The sequence below is a fragment of the Acyrthosiphon pisum genome, chromosome A1, assembly GCF_005508785.2.
Source record: "Acyrthosiphon pisum isolate AL4f chromosome A1, pea_aphid_22Mar2018_4r6ur, whole genome shotgun sequence".
Classification (NCBI taxonomy): Eukaryota; Metazoa; Arthropoda; class Insecta; order Hemiptera; family Aphididae; genus Acyrthosiphon; species Acyrthosiphon pisum.
This window is the reverse complement of record NC_042494.1, coordinates 159,985,854-160,004,011: the sequence shown is the minus strand read 5'-3', so window position 1 is coordinate 160,004,011 and position 18,158 is coordinate 159,985,854. Positions and strand designations below refer to the sequence as shown.

General features: G+C 27.7%; 1 protein-coding gene across 1 annotated transcript in view; it reads left to right on the top strand.

Annotated features, from left to right (window-relative positions):
* The first annotated feature begins 6,557 nt into the window (after positions 1 to 6,557).
* LOC100162821 (kinesin-like protein KIF2A) overlaps positions 6,558 to 18,158 on the top strand; it is a 23,705-nt gene continuing 12,104 nt past the window's right edge. Inside the window, exon 1 of the mRNA XM_001947612.5 lies at positions 6,558 to 7,566. Coding sequence (XP_001947647.2) covers positions 7,491 to 7,566 — 76 coding nt within the window. The 5' untranslated portion in view covers positions 6,558 to 7,490. The remainder of the gene's footprint in view (positions 7,567 to 18,158) is intronic.

Genomic DNA, 18,158 nt, shown 5'->3' with positions numbered 1-18,158 from the left:
ATGAATTTCAAACGCTCATAAAAATTTAATTTCGCCGTTTCTTATAGACATTTTTTTTTTTGGTAAAGATAGATTATCCTATAAAGAATCTTGTATTACATTTTAAAATCTTAGTTCTAAAAAAAAAATGTTTACGAATTATTAACTCAAAATAATTTGCTAATTTTCGTGATTTTTACATATTGTGTCAATTTTTGAACTTTAAATGCTAATAAAAAAAAAACTGTGACTAAGGATTTTTAATATATTTTAAATCTCATTGTAACAATATAGTAGGAGCCTTGTATTAAATTTTAAAGTATTTTTACTCAACAAATAAAGTTTTATTGACATTCATAGAAAAAAAAACTAATTAAATTGGAAACTGAAATTGTCCGTAAACAGCTCAAAACAAATCAAAATATTTTGAAAATGTTATCGTGTATAGAAAATGGAAATATAAACAACCATTGAAAATTTCATGTATCTACGGTCATTTTTTTTAAAGTTACACCAAAAACCAAATTCAATTTTGTGAAAAATCGATTTTGCGTAAAAATTCCCGTTTTTCCTTAATTTTTCTTTTGTTTTTCACGGCGCTTTTGAAAATTACTGGGAATTTTAAATTTTGACCTCCTCAATGCACCAGCGATATTCACTTTCCAATCGAACAAGATACTGAAGTTGATAATCGAAGCATTATTTCGACTACTTATCGTATACACAGACACAAAAAAAAAAAAAATTAAAAAAAAAAAAAAAAAGAAAAAACATTGTAAAATCAATACATTCATCGTTCCACTCAGAATCTAAAAAATATGTGTATATTATATATACCAATTATATTTTAGTAATTTCAATGAACCAAAACAATGAATGAACGAGGTACTTATGCCCTTTTTATGTTTATATTTTTCATTTTAGATTCTGAGCGGAGCGATGTTGATTTTAAAATCATGTGTGTTAAATTCCCGATAGTTTTTAAAAGCGACGGGAAAAACAACATAAAAATTAATGAAAAACAGGAATTTTTACGCAAAATAAGTTTTCCGCAAAATCATTTTTGGTTTTTGGTGTAACTATGCTTAATAATAAATAACTAAAATTAAATAATACTGATGAAGTATGAAGAAAATAAAGTTAATTGATAAATTCTGCAAAAAAATAAACAAGTGAATTTTTTTGTTTTTACAACAATCAACTAGATTATTTCATTAGGAATTTTCCGAGTTCCAGCAAGGGAAGTATAAAAAAAAAGAAAGCATAATCAATAGGTAAAGCTAAAAGTTGGAGAGCTACAAGAAATCAAGTTTTTTGATCTCGATTACCATCTTGATTGAAGTCAACGTTTTTAGTCATTGCTGAATATATCTCGTAACTTACAAGATGTCACTATGTCAGTATGGTTGATGACGATTAAGCAGCACTAAGATCGCTTAATGTAAGTATTTTAAAGTTATAGTTATATTTATTTACTTTTAAATTAAATTAAATTAAATTAATTTGTTCCAAGAGGGAGAAGAATTGTCCGCCGACTTGTACGATTTCCACGAAGCTGTTTCCCAACTGCAAGAACAAGAAGATGAAATGCTAGATAAACACAAGTCGTTACTAGAATCTGAACAGAAATGGACAAATGGTTACAAAAAGACAAACAGTTGTTGGCAATGACTAAAAACTTTGACTACGACTAAGATGGTAACCGACATCAAAAAACCTGTTTTCTTGTAGCTCTCCAACTTTTAGCTTTACCTATTGCTTATGCTTTTTTTTTTTTTTTATATACTCCCGTTGCTGGAACTCGGAAATTTCCAAATTAAATAATCTAGTTAATTGTTGTAAAAACAAAAAACTTCACTTGTTGAATTTTTTTGCAGAATTTATCAATTAACTTTATTTTCTTCATACCCCATCAGTATTATTTATTTTTAGTTATTTATTATTAAGCATAGTTTTATATTATCTTTGGAGTGTTTATTTTCTTCCCATGTTTGATATTGCTACATCTTTTTTTTTTATTATTATTATGCCGTTATTGGTGTATGTTGTGACTTAAAAAATTATATTTTTACACAGTTATTTTGATTTCGTATAAAAAAAAAATTGAGACACTGATAATTTTTATTTTTATTGTAACATTTGACTAAAACATGCAAATTTTAAGCCATATTTATAAAATATTTTTTAATATTTCTTGATTTTGAATTTTTATAGCTGTATAATTTATATCCTAGAAATTTGGTAAGGTGTATAACATGTACAAAATTTGTATAACCAATATTTATTTATTATTTAAAAATAATTCTCTTTTTTATTTTATTTCCAAAATCTAAAAATTAAAAAATATATATTTATTAATTATATATAATTAAATTTATATAATTTCTTTCCAAATTCAATAAATATTTTATAGTACTTTTGCTTTGTTTTACAATCTTAACATCAATATTTTTCTGAATAACCATTTGAATATAAATTTCTTATGTTGCTCTCCAACTTTTAGCTTTACCTATTGCTTATACTCCCGTTGATGGAACTCGGCAATTTCCAAATGAAATCACTCTAAATAACTTGAATATAACATAACAAATATTGAGATGTGTAGTATATTAATTACTTTTTAGGTTTAGGTATTTAAAATTATCCGAAAAACAATTGTTGATAACTAATAACTATGTCCACTTTTATGTCCTATACGTCCTACGTTCCTTCGTCCTAATAACTTCCCTTATTTATCAAAAGTATAAAAGAAATCTGACTTTATAGGTATATAAATTATCAAAAATAGCACTTAAATGGGAAAATTTGACTAAAATTTTTAATTGCTTAAAATTATATACAATATATGTTTTTAGATTCTGAGGGGAAAATGAATGTATTGATTTTACAATGATGTGTTTTTTTATTTTGTGCCTATCACCATTATCTGGAGCACTAATAATACTTCGATTTTTAACTTGGGGGCGATTTATGGTAGCAAATTGGATTTAATTTGTACTTTGAGAGGTGAAAAATAATACCCCCAGTACTTTATCTTAATAATCGGAGAAAACAATGAAAAAAAAACTTAAGGAAAAATTTTACGCAAAACCAGTGTTCGACAAAATTGATCGTTTTATTTGTTTGGTGAAACTAAAAAATAGTAAAACCAAATAATTTGTAGATACTTAAAATTTTTACCAAATGTTTATATTATCATTTATTTAGTCATGATGTATCTGAACATGTTCTGATATAGTGTGTGTAGTGATAAGTGTATAATATTAATCCGCTAAGCAACGGAATTCAAATAACGCTCATTATTGAGCGTTGACACGATTTTCAAAAGGATTATTATTGTCCTGAGGTTTCGATTATACATATTCTAGTAACGGCGCAATGCCGTATGCCGGTGTTTGGATGGTTTATATTATAGCGATGTATCCATATTGGTAATATATTGTATAATATGGTCGTGTGCAAATTGTTATGATTATTAACATTTTTTTTTTTATGAACGTTTTGAATAATTTTTTATCGCATACAATCGGCTAATCACAGTATTACACGAGTATAATACATAGACAATATATAAATATAGATAGATGGACGTGCAGACGTATGAAGTTAATACTATTAACAATTATTTTCTTTCGAGCTTTGATGGTTTATGAATATTATACCAATACCTACCTACAGTTTTTAGCGATACTTACCTATATTATACCTATATACTTATTTAGTCATGATACATAGTACATTAATAATATATATATATAAATACTTTTTATGTGATTATTTGTGCGTAACCTGGGAAACGACTGAAGGGTTATACACTTATACTATTATATAGTTATCTATATAATATATAGAATATAGATAACTATATATTATAATATAATAAAATAATATATATAGTACGGTAGGCAGTAGTACGGCCTAGTACCATTGGAGGCGTATAGCCGAGATCAAATAAAGGGGGTGCTAAGCAAACTTTATACATACAATATAAATATTAAAGAGCCTTTTTTTGGATATTTTAGCATTTGATGCATGCCTTAACTGGATATAATTTATGATTATTTTTAAGTTTATTTTTAAGATAACCTATCTGGAGAGTGTGGTGCCTATCGGGTAAATTTATCGTGAATTAAATATCGGTTAATTGGTTGCGATGACTTCCGGGTACAATTTATCAATCGATACTCATACTCGCCGGTATAAATTTAATGCCTAAGGAAAATTACACATTACATTGCTATTAGCTCAAAATGTTTAGGTAAACATCACTCCTTAGGACTTTAGATCTTACACAAATATTATATTATAATACTGTTATTTATGGAGTTTTTTTTTATACAATTATTTAAAATTTGATACGATATTAATATTATAACTGCAGTTGGTGAATTTCACGTACATTATGTAATATTTAGTTATAATGTAATAAATTATAATTAATTAAATTGATGGGCTATTTCTTTTAAAAAGTCTAATTTATTTTTTGTAATTCATTATTCATATGTATGACAATCATGGCCGTCCTGTCACATTAATAATAATAAAAAAAATGGGGGGAGGGGGGGTGGTTAAAATGTCATTATATCGTCACTTGTCAGTTTGCATACATGATGTAAAGGTAAAAACTAAAAATGGTCAAGGGTGCAAATAGACATAAAAACATATTACATGTAGTATACTTTGTGCCTACAATAATATGAATAACTTAAAAAATGAATAACACAAGTCATATATATATATATAGCTGGTACTTAAAAATTAATCTCATAATATTGATAAATTACAAGTCAATAATATAGTAGGTACATATACGGCTATATCTAATACAGTATAAAAATATATTACCTTTTTACCTATAAATTAACTTTCCTCCCGTTTTAAATCAGCAAATGTGTCAATTATATCATTATATTTTAGTTGGTCAGCTTTTTGTTGTTTTTTCTTCGATAAAGTGCATCGTAGATAGTTTTTTTTATATAATTTTCAGCTTTAAAAATTGAATTTTAATGATTAACTCTTGTGAAATTCGATACATCCTTTTCACATTTGACGTAAACTAATATAGGTAGGTAGGTATTATAATTACAACGATTAAATGTATACAAATGATACTTTTTTTTTACTCATCAAATTGACTTTTTAATTTTACATATAAAAGCGGGCCCGGTCCAACTGCGGTGAAGCGACCGGGCCTTGAGTCAATGAACCTAGTCGTCACATATTTTTGTAATACATTCTGCGTGGTCTTTATACTTCTTTTCAACACTCATATTATTTTCTTTTTCTTTTAATTTTAGTATAATATTATAATGGTATAATTTTTAGTATATAATATTATCACATATATCTGTTAATAATATTTGTTATCCACATTGCAAATTTATCAAAAAGACCTTTATTTAAAAATAAATAAATAAGTAATTAATAGTATTTAAATATTCTTTATGAAATTTACTAAGTGACTTATGTGTCCTAGTATAGTCTGATAACAAACTACAAAGAAAACACATTTGTGTTCAGAAATCAATAATCCTGGCGACCAATTGTGCCGATAAATTCACAGGAATGCGAAAATCAATTATTTGCGACCAATTCACCATGATCAATATAGACTGGAACAATTGAAAACATTCTGTTAATATATAATTAGTAATTACCTACTAATAACTAATAAGTATAATAGATTCTCATTTTCATGATATACCTATTTTAATTAAAATCGATAAAACAGTAGGATACGAAATGATAGTCATTAGGTAAAAAAAAAAATAGTTTAGAAACTATTATAATGATATTAAATACATTCTACGTCGAAGTTCGATATAGTAGCCGAAAGTAAAAACCACCATCGTTGTCGTCGTCGACCGTCATTGTCTGCATTGAACGTCATCTGAAATCTGAATTAGAACAATCTTTTGATTTTGTGACTTGTTTAACAAATTTACGATCTATACTAGTTGGAAACCAGTCTGCGTCCTATTTAGCAGATGATTTGAAAACCGCGGTCAGCTTAAATTTGAAATAAAGTTGTACAGTGTTACCGCACGCCATAGTTTGTTATCAGCCTTGGCTCGCGAAACGTGGTCATGTACCGTTTGAAAGTCCGTTGAAGGAGTTTCAACGGTTTAAAAAATGTTGAATCAGTCAAATACTATATTATGATACTAAACTTTAATCCGATTTCGCACTTTCTCAGTTTTGCTTTTAAAACAATAGAATATCCAACGGTATAAAAGAATATCGTGAACGAGAAGTATTTTTGGCATTTTCAAAAGTTTCTATTCTGTCTTACGTATTATAATCCATGGTATTGTCAGAGTTGTAGGTATTATATTTTTCCAATTTTTTTCAATTTCAAATCGTAAACAATCGTTTTTAATTTTACATATTTTTAACGATGATTATAGTATTACAAGCTTGTCAGCGCCGGGGGGTTGGCACCGCCGTAGACACGACCTTGCCGCTTGCACTTGCACGGTTGCACGGCGTCCGTGGAGGGCGGAGTGCGTACGGCACGGCACTACGGCAGTTTTGAATTTCGTTAAACCGCCTCCGTCGAGTGATCTTCGTGACTCATGACATTAATTGTTATTTGTTAATCTTAATACGTTATTGGTTATTACTTATTATTATTTACAGTATATTGGTTATTACTTAATTAGTTTTTTATTGAACATTAGTTCGCTTCCCTAATCCCTATCCAACAATCCCACGAGACGGACGAATTGCATACAAATCGGCGGCAAAGCGACCCAAAAACCTATCGCGGTCCGGTGGAAACGCACCACCGACGTCGTCTTATCTATATTTTATGGGCGAGACGCTCGTCGGTTACGACCTCGGATCTACTATAGCTTACTTGGGGGATTTTTTTTTTCACGTCGTTCGACCGAAAACAGCGCAGCGTTCGATTAGGGGGCCCCCGCGATCGCGTGTTATGGATCCGTCGTTGGTCGTTGGCCTTTGTCGTCCGTAACCGTCGGTCTTCACCTCCTTCTCTGCCACCTCCACGACCGTCCCACTACTCCACCGCCTCCTACTCAGTCGCCTTGCGAGTCGTCGTCCTCCGCCGGTAGTCGCCGCGCGCATATGTCGGCCGTCGCCACCGCTAGTGGTTATCAGTCGTCGTCCGGTGTAACGGTTTTGCGCACAACACGGCTGGTGCGGCCGTTCGCGTGACGTTTCCCCTCGACGGTCGTCTCGATCTTATTTTATTATTGTTATTACATATTTTTATGGTTTATCGCGTGTCGTACGAAATACGTTTAAAAAAAAATAATTAAATATATCTAAGCATATCGTTCGTCCGTCCGCCGCCAATGGTAATACTATCGTTATACAATATTGTTAATACTTAATCGTTGGTCGTTACGCGTATCGCGCCTTTGTATCGTTATCGTTCTCCTCCCACCCTCCCCCCCTCACACATACACATACGCTACACAGGGCCCCCGACTCGGTCGTCGTGCCCGCCTTTTGGTCGTCGTCCGGAAAAAACTTACGACATCAACATGCAAGTGGAAGAAGCGTTATTCGACGGCGTCAACTTGAAGTTGGCCATGGACATCAAGATCAAACGAACCGACGGTAAGAGATAGATGATTACGGTGTGCCCTCACGTTGTGTAAATATTGTCATATGGGTTGGTCAGGTGGATAGGTCTGTCCTTTGACTGGCTGGTCAAGTCTAGCCCGGTCTGCTTACTTAGGTGTGGCTAGCAGCAGGCTGGACTTGGTTTGCAAACACAACCGTAGTCCTCGCCGTACGTTTAGTCGTCATCGATTGAGAGACACTCATATTATTATTACCCATGTAACATACCTCTGTCATATTTATGTTTGACGGTACATCCATAACCTTTGTTTCCTTATTTTTTACGGTTCCGCCGAATAAGAGGAAAACAGCTATGAGAATCTAACGATGGGCTAAGGCACTGGTGGTGTTGGGCTTCTAATGGCCTAGCTTTTCGTGCTATCTGGCCATAATTACCTATGTTGGTAGGAACGGATTCGTTTGATAATTTTTCATTAGGTACAAAACATTTTTTCCCTGTTATTCATTTCGCTACTCACATTATCAATATAAAATTATTATTGAATTATTATTGATGATTGTATTGAAATTATGTATCTACCTGGATATGTATTTAGTATGGGTAAGTACTTACCTATCTACCTATTTTATTCAATTCGATTTTCTTATTTTAGATGTTTTTTTTTTAATTTAGGTATAACATAGTTCCTACATACCTATTATATTATAAAATATAGGCAACTTGTGTGAATAGGTAGGTAGGTACTTATTACAATTTGTTGGAGTAGTTAATTTTTTATCTTTTAATATCTGCTATTGCCTTTCGTAAAAGTTTGGTATATTGAAATCATTGATAAATAATTTATTACATAGGTACCTATCTATTTGAGAACTTAATAGTTAATTATTTTATTTTCATTGATGATGGTTAATTAGATAGGTTGCTTGGGTTGATCTATATATCAATTTATTAAATATCTATCAATTTGATAAAAATACATTAATGAATAATTTTTAGGTAACTACCTACCATTATTTTTACTCTTTTTAAATATGTAGACCCGTTAAAATATAGTTAATTGATTGCTCGATTGATTGTTAGTTTTTTATACAGATAGGTTCACTTTAGTACCCGGATAATAGTTTTAAATCTTTTGCTGAGTAGATAGATAGGTACTATTTAATTTTTTTAATTCAGTATATTAGGTCTAGATTGAATTTATAAAAGTCCAGATTGAACAAATAACCTACGAAACTACTATAACAAAAACTACGTACAACCTATTCAAACTCTGTTCAGTAAAAAAAGATGTGTATTTCCCTACAAATGTTGTCTTTTACACGTTAAAGTATACTGACTAATACTTAATAGATTTACATATAATACCTACCAAGGTACCTACCTAACTTAAGTTATCAAAATTAGGTAGGTATATACTTATTGATGGACATTTTTATAACTTAAAATATTTGGAATGCAAGTTACTCAGTGGATGACATTTTGTGTGGGCATGTAGCCAAACTTAAATGTTTGCATAAAATGCTAATGCCTTATGGAGACCTACAAATAGATAGAATTGGATCAGTGTTAAACATCATTGATAGAAATTATATTTTGCCTATATTAGGTAAATTGGTTATAAAAACTTTTTTTTATTGAATACTCTATAGTCTATATAGTACATGAATACTTCTATAAATATTAAATACCTATTAAATATCTATCTGTACCTACTAACCAACTGCTAACTTTTTCAATTGGTAAAACATATTATAAGTACCTACTTATTATTGGTAATCTGTTGGTATTAACTTAAGTAAATCTGTGTAAATAAAAATACTAACTATATTAGTACATAACCACTATTAGGTAGTAGGTACATATTGTTGGACCTTGATGTAGTAAGTACCCATGTACCTATTCAGTATTTATATGGTTCAAATACCTTCAATTTAAAATAATGTAGGTATGTAGGTACCTACTCCAATATGTACCTACCTAACATACACCCACGTACATGATTCATTTTTTATTTCTCATAACATTATGTACCTATAGTTATATTTTGGGTATCTAAGTACCTACAGTATTTTAGTACTTATAAAAAGTCATATAATTATTGAAGTACCTACTTAATTTAAATCCAATCATTTTTGTAGGTATCAAACTTATTTAAATTTACTCAGAATTAATAATTACTTTATAGCATAAACATACCTACTTAAATCAATAAATCATATACATTTAAATTCTAATTATTGTGTTGTATGTAATACCAGATCATTTTCTGTAATGACATGTTGTTTTTCATGTTTATAATTTATGAAATGTTTACATGTCCATTGTTTATGCAGATTAACAAAGTATAGGTAAATTATTGTTGTGGGCCAAAACACCTATAATTGGTTCTATAGGTTAGACACATTTTTGGAAATACAATAATTTAAATATCAAAGTAGCAAAGACCATTGAACTCATAGACCATTGATAATTATATATTTATTATTTATATTTATAGTTTTAAATTTTAATGTTATTTGTTACTTAAATAGTTAACTAATATGTAACTAGGTATCTAATCATTCCTAATAATTAGATAATTATTTATATTAAATTTAATTGTCTGAAGCTATGATGGTATTCACAGTTATATACGAGGTTATATATTTTTGGGTGCAACCATTTTATTTATGATGTAAAGTAAGTTTTATGCACTTAAATAAATTTTACCAATCAATAAGATGTTGTTGTTTAATCAAATGTTCAATTTAGTATATATGATTTTTATTTGATCACTCTTCCCACTCTTGACCTAACTTCAAAATGTTTTTGAAAACAATAGTAGGTATATACCACCTACCAATTAACTAAAATTGAATGCAAACATATAAAATATTATTGCTAATACTAATTTGAACTTAGCAATAGTTAATAATCTGAGTTTTTAATGTTATAGAATAATAAGGCAGTTATAGACGTTACATTTGTTACATATTAGTTAGGCACATTATTCGTGGAGTACCTATATAGTCTATGCATAATCAGATACTTATAGACTTATGTATAAGTGATAAGTTTATGGGTATAGTAGATATCAAGATAATATATATAGCCACATAGGTACTTACCTAATTAATAAGTTGGGTAGCATAGTATTTCTCCTTTCATAATGTGTTAACTATGCAACATGCGAGGCAACATAGTATAATATGTTAGATGTGTTTTACATGCTTCGTTTAAACTTACACTTCATTTAATTAGTAGCTACACTATCAATGGAATTTATTTATTTGTTTAATACTCAGTTTAATGTGATTGATTTACTCCCAAATTAATGTAATTGAAAAAAAATGTTACGTATTTGTGACTAACTAATCCTTACATTCAATAAAAAAACTTATGAACTTATAATTTTAAAATATTAATCTTATATTTATGTTTTCTTATCAATATCTATACAACTATGCTTTCTTAGTATTAACCTATAATTTATGATCTCGCACTGTTAATTCTATTTAAAAAAAAGTGAATTAGTTGGTACCAAATAATTTTTAAAAATTTTATATTTCTCAAAGTACCATTTAATCTATAGTAATTATAATTTATCTAATTTTAGTAACTGATTAAAACTTACCTTTTAGGTTATAAACATATTTTTTTAGTTTAGAACATTTTATATCCCTCTTGTGTCCTTTCCGTTTGTTACCAGTACACAGCTACAATTATTAATATTAATATTTATTGTCCGTAGTTACTGTACATAAATTGTGCATGGAATTATAATTTATTGCGTTGGATTCGTTTAGATACCAGGAATTTAGTACGCTAGTAGAGTGAGCTTTCCTATCTTGTTTTATTTCATAAATCTGTTTAATTATTGCTACCTATAATTATTTTATGTTAATTATTTTAAATAAACATTTTTATTAGGAATGCACTACAAATTTTGTAAATTAAGTAGCATCTGCATTTATTTAATTTATTATATGTAGAATTCCTGTTAAAATATAGCTTGTTTCTGAAAATTTAATAATTTATCTTGAAATACTAAGCATGCTTGTTTACTGTATTATTACTTTATTCTAACAATATTGGCTAAAAAAAATTTTTTAATTATTTTTTCTGGAAATTCAAAATTGGTAAGTAGGTATTGAACAAGTGGTTATAATATATTAATAATATAATTTCAGTAACATGCCCATGTAATTTAATTATAATTAAATTATAAAAAATTAATTTTTTATGACAATTTAAGTTAGTACCTAGGAATGAGTTATTGAACATAATAAATGATCAATTGTTCAAGCTTTTACAGCAATGTGATTCAAGTTAAAATTATCTGTAAATAAAAATCAGTTTAAGTACTTTTATGTCTGTTTTAAGTATATATTAAGTATTTAAAATATGCTTTACACTCATATCTAATTTTTATAATAAAAATGTACTTTATTTATTCATTTTCAAGCTTAAAAATCGTAGGGTAGTTACAAATTATTTTTGTAAAGTGATGAGTGGATTTCATAATTTTAAACCTGATTGATTTAAGTACTAATTACGAGGAGGTATGTATTTATTCTGTTGCTATTTATGATAATTTTATTTAGAATTCGAAATATTATTTACTACCCTTTTATATTGTTACGAAAAGTATCATTTGTTGAAATAATAGGTAAACGTATTTTGTGTTTGGGTGGGTGACAAGACAACAGTTGTTTGACCTTCAGTAGTATCTTCTGTAGGCGGCCTGGCAGTCACAAGACCATATAAGGACGTCCAGAAAATGCAGACTCTAAGTAAGGGCCATACATTAGGTCCAGCTTTTTGTAGTATTAAAGTTTTAAAAAAAAAATCATAACGTTGGTTTGTCTTACTTAAATAATAATACAATTCAAATTATTATCACTTTAAAAATCTATTAATATCTAAATAATATTTATTTAATTATCTTTGTGCGTTAAATTTTAACACGGATTATCCATTTCATTCGTTTTCGGTTCTTGAATACATTCTTTTTTTAAATGTTAAAACGTAGTTAATATTCTGAGGACTATGCTCCCAAATCCTTGGTTACACAGCTGTGTGTTATCAAGTTTTTATTTAAACAATAATATAAAGTTATATGGAAATATGGAAATCGCAAATTCATAGAATATACCACTGAACTGAAATTGCGTATTTGTTTCCAAATTGATTTATCTTTACTTAAAAAAGATACTAGATTACTAGAGTCACTTTTAATTTCCTAACTAATTTAAGATAATTGGTTATTAATTATAACTTCCTTATTATTTATAGTTTTATAAAATTAGTTATTTGCAATATTAGATTTTTTAAATATAGAGTATTTATTAAAATCAAACGCCTACTGAAACAATTTAATACTGCCTACACAATTTACTGTGAAAACATAATATATTCTACCTATTATTAAACCCAATCAATAGGTTTAGATGCTGTGAACTTCAACACAATTTTACTACGCTACCAAAACAAATAGTCGTAGATATATTATATATTTTTATATTTTTATAGGTATGTAATATTATAAGGTATAGGTCGTTACGTATATTTATACATAAATACTAAACATTTTCTGGTATTAACACAGAATAGAATAATATTAATATATTATGAAGGTATTAACTATTAATAATTTAATTTTTTTTACTATTTAATATAACAAATTTAATAAAAATGTTAATCCATAATCTTTGAAGTACTTATATTATTCGATTTAAATTTTATAATTAATAGGTTAGGTTTAGGTTAGGTTTAGGTTAGTATCTATATCGGCAATTTATGATGATTAATGAATAATTAATATTTAATATGGTATAATATGATTTATGACATTATAAATAAATCATTGATAATGTACCAGCTATTATCCAGTCGTGTATTTGAATACACTGTCAGGTTACAGCCGCAGCGGTAATGAACCCCGTCCAACATGTTGTGGTTTATGATAGCCGCGGCGGTTATTTCAGAATAGCGTGGTCGGTCTAATTCAATTCGATGTATTTCGATCGAATTATACAACCGGATGATTTCTACCGCTGCGGTTATAAATCTGTGAGAAACCGTATAGTATGTTCCCGGCCTAAGTAATTCTACAAGAAGATAAAAGGGTTATCCTATAGGTATTTAGATATTATTAATAGATTTTAAAAATGCATGGATTATTAAAATAATAGTAAGATAATATTTTATTTTAATTAATCCAAAAAAAATATTATAAACAGGGTTGGTGTATTTTTCATTTCTGAAAAAAAAACACTATATTCACTAGGATTTTACACTGTTTTAAACATATTATATTATGTTTTATTAGTTTTAAACAATTTACAAAACGTTTAAAACAAATGTTTTAAATTTATGTTTCAACCTTGATTATGAACAACAATTAGGTTCTTCTAAATTAGGTAATTAAAATGTTACCTGTGAATAATATAGAACAATTTAATACTTATTATTTGTATTTCATATTTATAAGGGGTGGTTCAATATTGAATATTATTTTATTACTTATAACTAGTTATAAGTTATAGGTATGTTTTTTTTTGTTTGAAAAATTCAAATTACCTTATTATCTATTGTTTATGACTTATAAACATCCTTAGAAATGTAAACAATTTACTGAGTAAAAATAGTTTATAGTTTCAAAGATCAATATTTGTTATTTTAAATTTTGTGATAATATTGTATACACGTACTATTTTACTATTGTTATTATAATTGTATTAAGATACAGGTGGCTGAATGTTAAAAATTGTAGGAAAATTATTTTTCAATGCGTTACGTTATGTAATTCATTAATGCAATTGTTCATATTATTGTTAATCTATTCTGGGTTGATCCTTTAGATAATTTATGCTATACAATGTACGTGATTATTTTTATCTATTTGTATTACGACTATTATTATGATCATAGGCGCAATTTCAATAAAAAAAAATTAGGGTGCTTAAGCTCTGCATTTTCTTGGCATTTAAATTCAATTATAACTATGAGGCATTTATGACTTATTTGAGCAAAAATGTTTTATGACAATTTAATATTGAAGACTTATAGTGTATTAGGTAAATTTTATAAAAATGAATACAATAGTCAATTTTAATTTATCAAAAATTTAAAACAAATTTTTTATATTTTATTCAAAAAATATGACAAATAAATATTAGTATACAAGGTGTAACAGAAAAACAGAAAGACTTGACGAAAAAAAAATGACGTTACTTAAACGTATGACAAAAATTGTTAAAATTATATGATTAGTAAATAATTTAAGAATTAATATACCCATATCAGCAAATTTGCAAAAAAAAATATTTTGAAAGAAGTTATTATAATAACTTTACGTATACGTTCCAAATTAATTTAGTCAAAAAAATATTGATATATCAAAAATTCTAAAAATAAATTACTTGACTTAGATAAATGTTTTTACTATCAAAATTATTGTTTTGATAATCAGATTCACAAATTGGCTATTTTGAATATATCTAAAAAAATTGAAATCAAATTAAAATTTTTTTTATTTTCAATGTTAAAAAATAAGTACTCAATTAAAATATAAAAAAAATGTTTTGCATTATATATTTGAAACTATAAATAAGTGACTATAAATTGTATATAAAAAACAATTTAAATATTGATTAGAACAAAAGTTATTTCAAAAGTCAGTTCTATTTATTACACCCTGTATAGGGTATTATACTATATAATACCATACGGCATACACAATTACACAGACTGTCGAAAACTTGGAACTCATAAGTGAACACCAACTGACAAGTGATTCGTATATCGTAATTAGGTTTTTGTCCGAATTAGATATGGGCACAGGAATGTTTATATTAGTAAATACTCGCCATAAGTTTGTCATAGCACTGAGTCGCTGCTGAACTTGACAACTGATAATAATATAACCGACCACAACGACCGGGTTTAGTAGAGACATTGGAAAATAATGATTAATGTTCTAAATAGATTTGAATTTGAAAAAATGACAATTGTCGAGTTCATTGTTTCATTCATTATACTCTGATACCCTCATGTCTGATGATAAACTGTTTGTTGTTGTAAGGAGAAGCTTTGACACATATACACATAAATTATTAGAGGGTGCTAATTTTAAAATTGGGGGTGCTAATATCCCCTAAGCCCCCCCCCCCTATTTGCGCCTATGATTATGATTTGTGTTAGTTTTCATTCATAAAGAGTTCTGTCTAACTAATAGGAATTTAAAAGTATTTTTATTCCAATGTACTGTTAGATCTATAGACTACAGTCTTGTGATAGAAATCAAAAAACAATTTGAAGTTTTCGTAGATTACTTGAAATCGACTTTCCTAGTTTTTTATTTTTTGTTTTTATCTTCTCCAAAAATGTTAATATAAAAATGTATTTTTAATTCTTACTTTGTTCATGTAATTTTTTTACGATTTATAGGATATGTACCTATGTTGGAAACTTGGAAAGAAAACTTTTCTAAATTCCTAATTTGCATGTGTGTTATTCAAAGATGGAAAATCACCGCTTCCCCCTTAACGGCTTAATCGATTGTCATTTGTTATGTGCGGGTGTATGTCATATATCATGAGAGTTTCCCGACAATTATTTTCTAGTTCTAAAATGTCTGTGGACACTGTTGTAGAGGTATCAGGTAAATTTTATAATCTGTTGCATTTACTGCATAATTGGTTGGAATTGAGTTTATAATTATGTGCGTGTATTAAAATACCGGGTTATTATAATACTATATTATGTTATATAGACGTTTTATTAATTATTACTTATTGCGAATTGATAACTACGTATTACTCTAGTACTTACTATATCTTACTCCGATGTTCGACTTTTCTTAATTAGACGTGTTGGAGTGTTTAAACTTGATGAGTCGTTGACAGTGGACTGGATTTTCCATTTATATTTATGTTGCTTAGGACTTGTGTAACCCTATTGAATTTAGATGCTTACCATTGAATTTCAATCTTAAGTAATATTGTGAATTATTATTTGTGTTATGTTCATGTACTTACGTCTATTATAGTTTTTTGTTATGTTTTATTAGGTATAATAAATTACTATAAATTGAAGTTACTATTATTACCAATAGTTGTGGTTTACTATATAGCTTTAATTTGAGACTTGGCTTACTAAATCATTAATTATGTAGTAAGTATTGGCTATATAAATATTAAATACCAAATGACATCTCATGATGTCAATTTTGGTGTAATTAGTCAAAACTATAAATCTTTCATTAATTTATTATATTGTTTATCTAGCCCGAGGACTAGGTGAAATATAACAATAATGTAGTTAAATATAGTTACTTAAAAAAAAACTATTATTTATTTCTATAATTATTAGCAGCTTTGTTGGTATGTCAAGTTTTTGTAATCTATTTTCAGGTGATCGTATGATTTTGTTGATAAATTATAGCAATGGGAATTTCAGCTCATGATTATAGTTCCATGTTTTTTCTACGTGTATTATACGTTGAATTATTTGTTCTTAGTTTTAACACTTGTATGTATTATTTTTTTATAGCATATGGGGGAAGTAATGCTAACGCATTAAGCAAGAAAAAAATGGTATAACCACACGATTAAACAAATTTAAATTGAACTAGAATATTATGATTTTAAGTTTATCTATTATCATTTTATATATACTATATTATTATCGGTCACGCGAAATATAAAAATTAAATTATTAAGATTTTCGTTCATTAAACTTTGATTCAATAAAATTTAAACCAAAAAAAGCAGGTAAGTGGATGTCGCTCTACTGTACAGTAGATTACAAGTGGGTCATTGTATAATGGATTGTATTAGACTTGAATTCAATGATATAATATGATTGTATAAGAAAAACGATTCTGAGCGGAGACGGTTTGTCAGTCTGGATATTTTATATTTTGTTATTATTTATTTTATCATGTAAGTTGAATTGATATTATAATATTATAATTTTTTATTCGTTTCTATGGTGATAAACTGGTAAATAAAGCGTTAAAAATTAAAATCCCATTTTTAGAGTTTTTTCTTAATTTTCCGGTGGTTTTTCCCATGGCATTAAATAACTATTGAGAAAATCGAAAAATGACCTCTCTAAAGTACCATCTTGATCCAATTTGCTAAAATATAAGGTAATATATGTTGAAATCGAAGCACTCATTCTGGAAGAAATTTTGTATACAGGATATAAAAAAAAAAAAAAAAAACACCATTGTAAAAACAATAGCTTCCTCGCTCCGCTCAGAATCTAAAATGATTAATACAGAAACTTGAGAAACTACCTCAAAAAGTTTTTGAGTATTCAATTTTTTTTTTTTTTGTTACGTAATTTTATTTTACCCATTATGACGATTACAGTTCATTAATTTTGAAGTACCTATATCCAAATTAGATTCAGTGCAAAACGTTCAAGTAAATAGATCTTCATTGTGATTTTATTGTTTTATATTTTTTTTTTTAATCAATTTAATATTGGTGGTCGTGGTGCCGTGGTACCTAAATTATTGTAAACTGTATTAAAGGTTAATCTTAAAATAAAATTATGTAAGGTAAAACAGGTTTTGGTAAACATTTTTTTTTTAATTTTACAGTTTAACATGTAGTCAAAACTGCAAATCTTG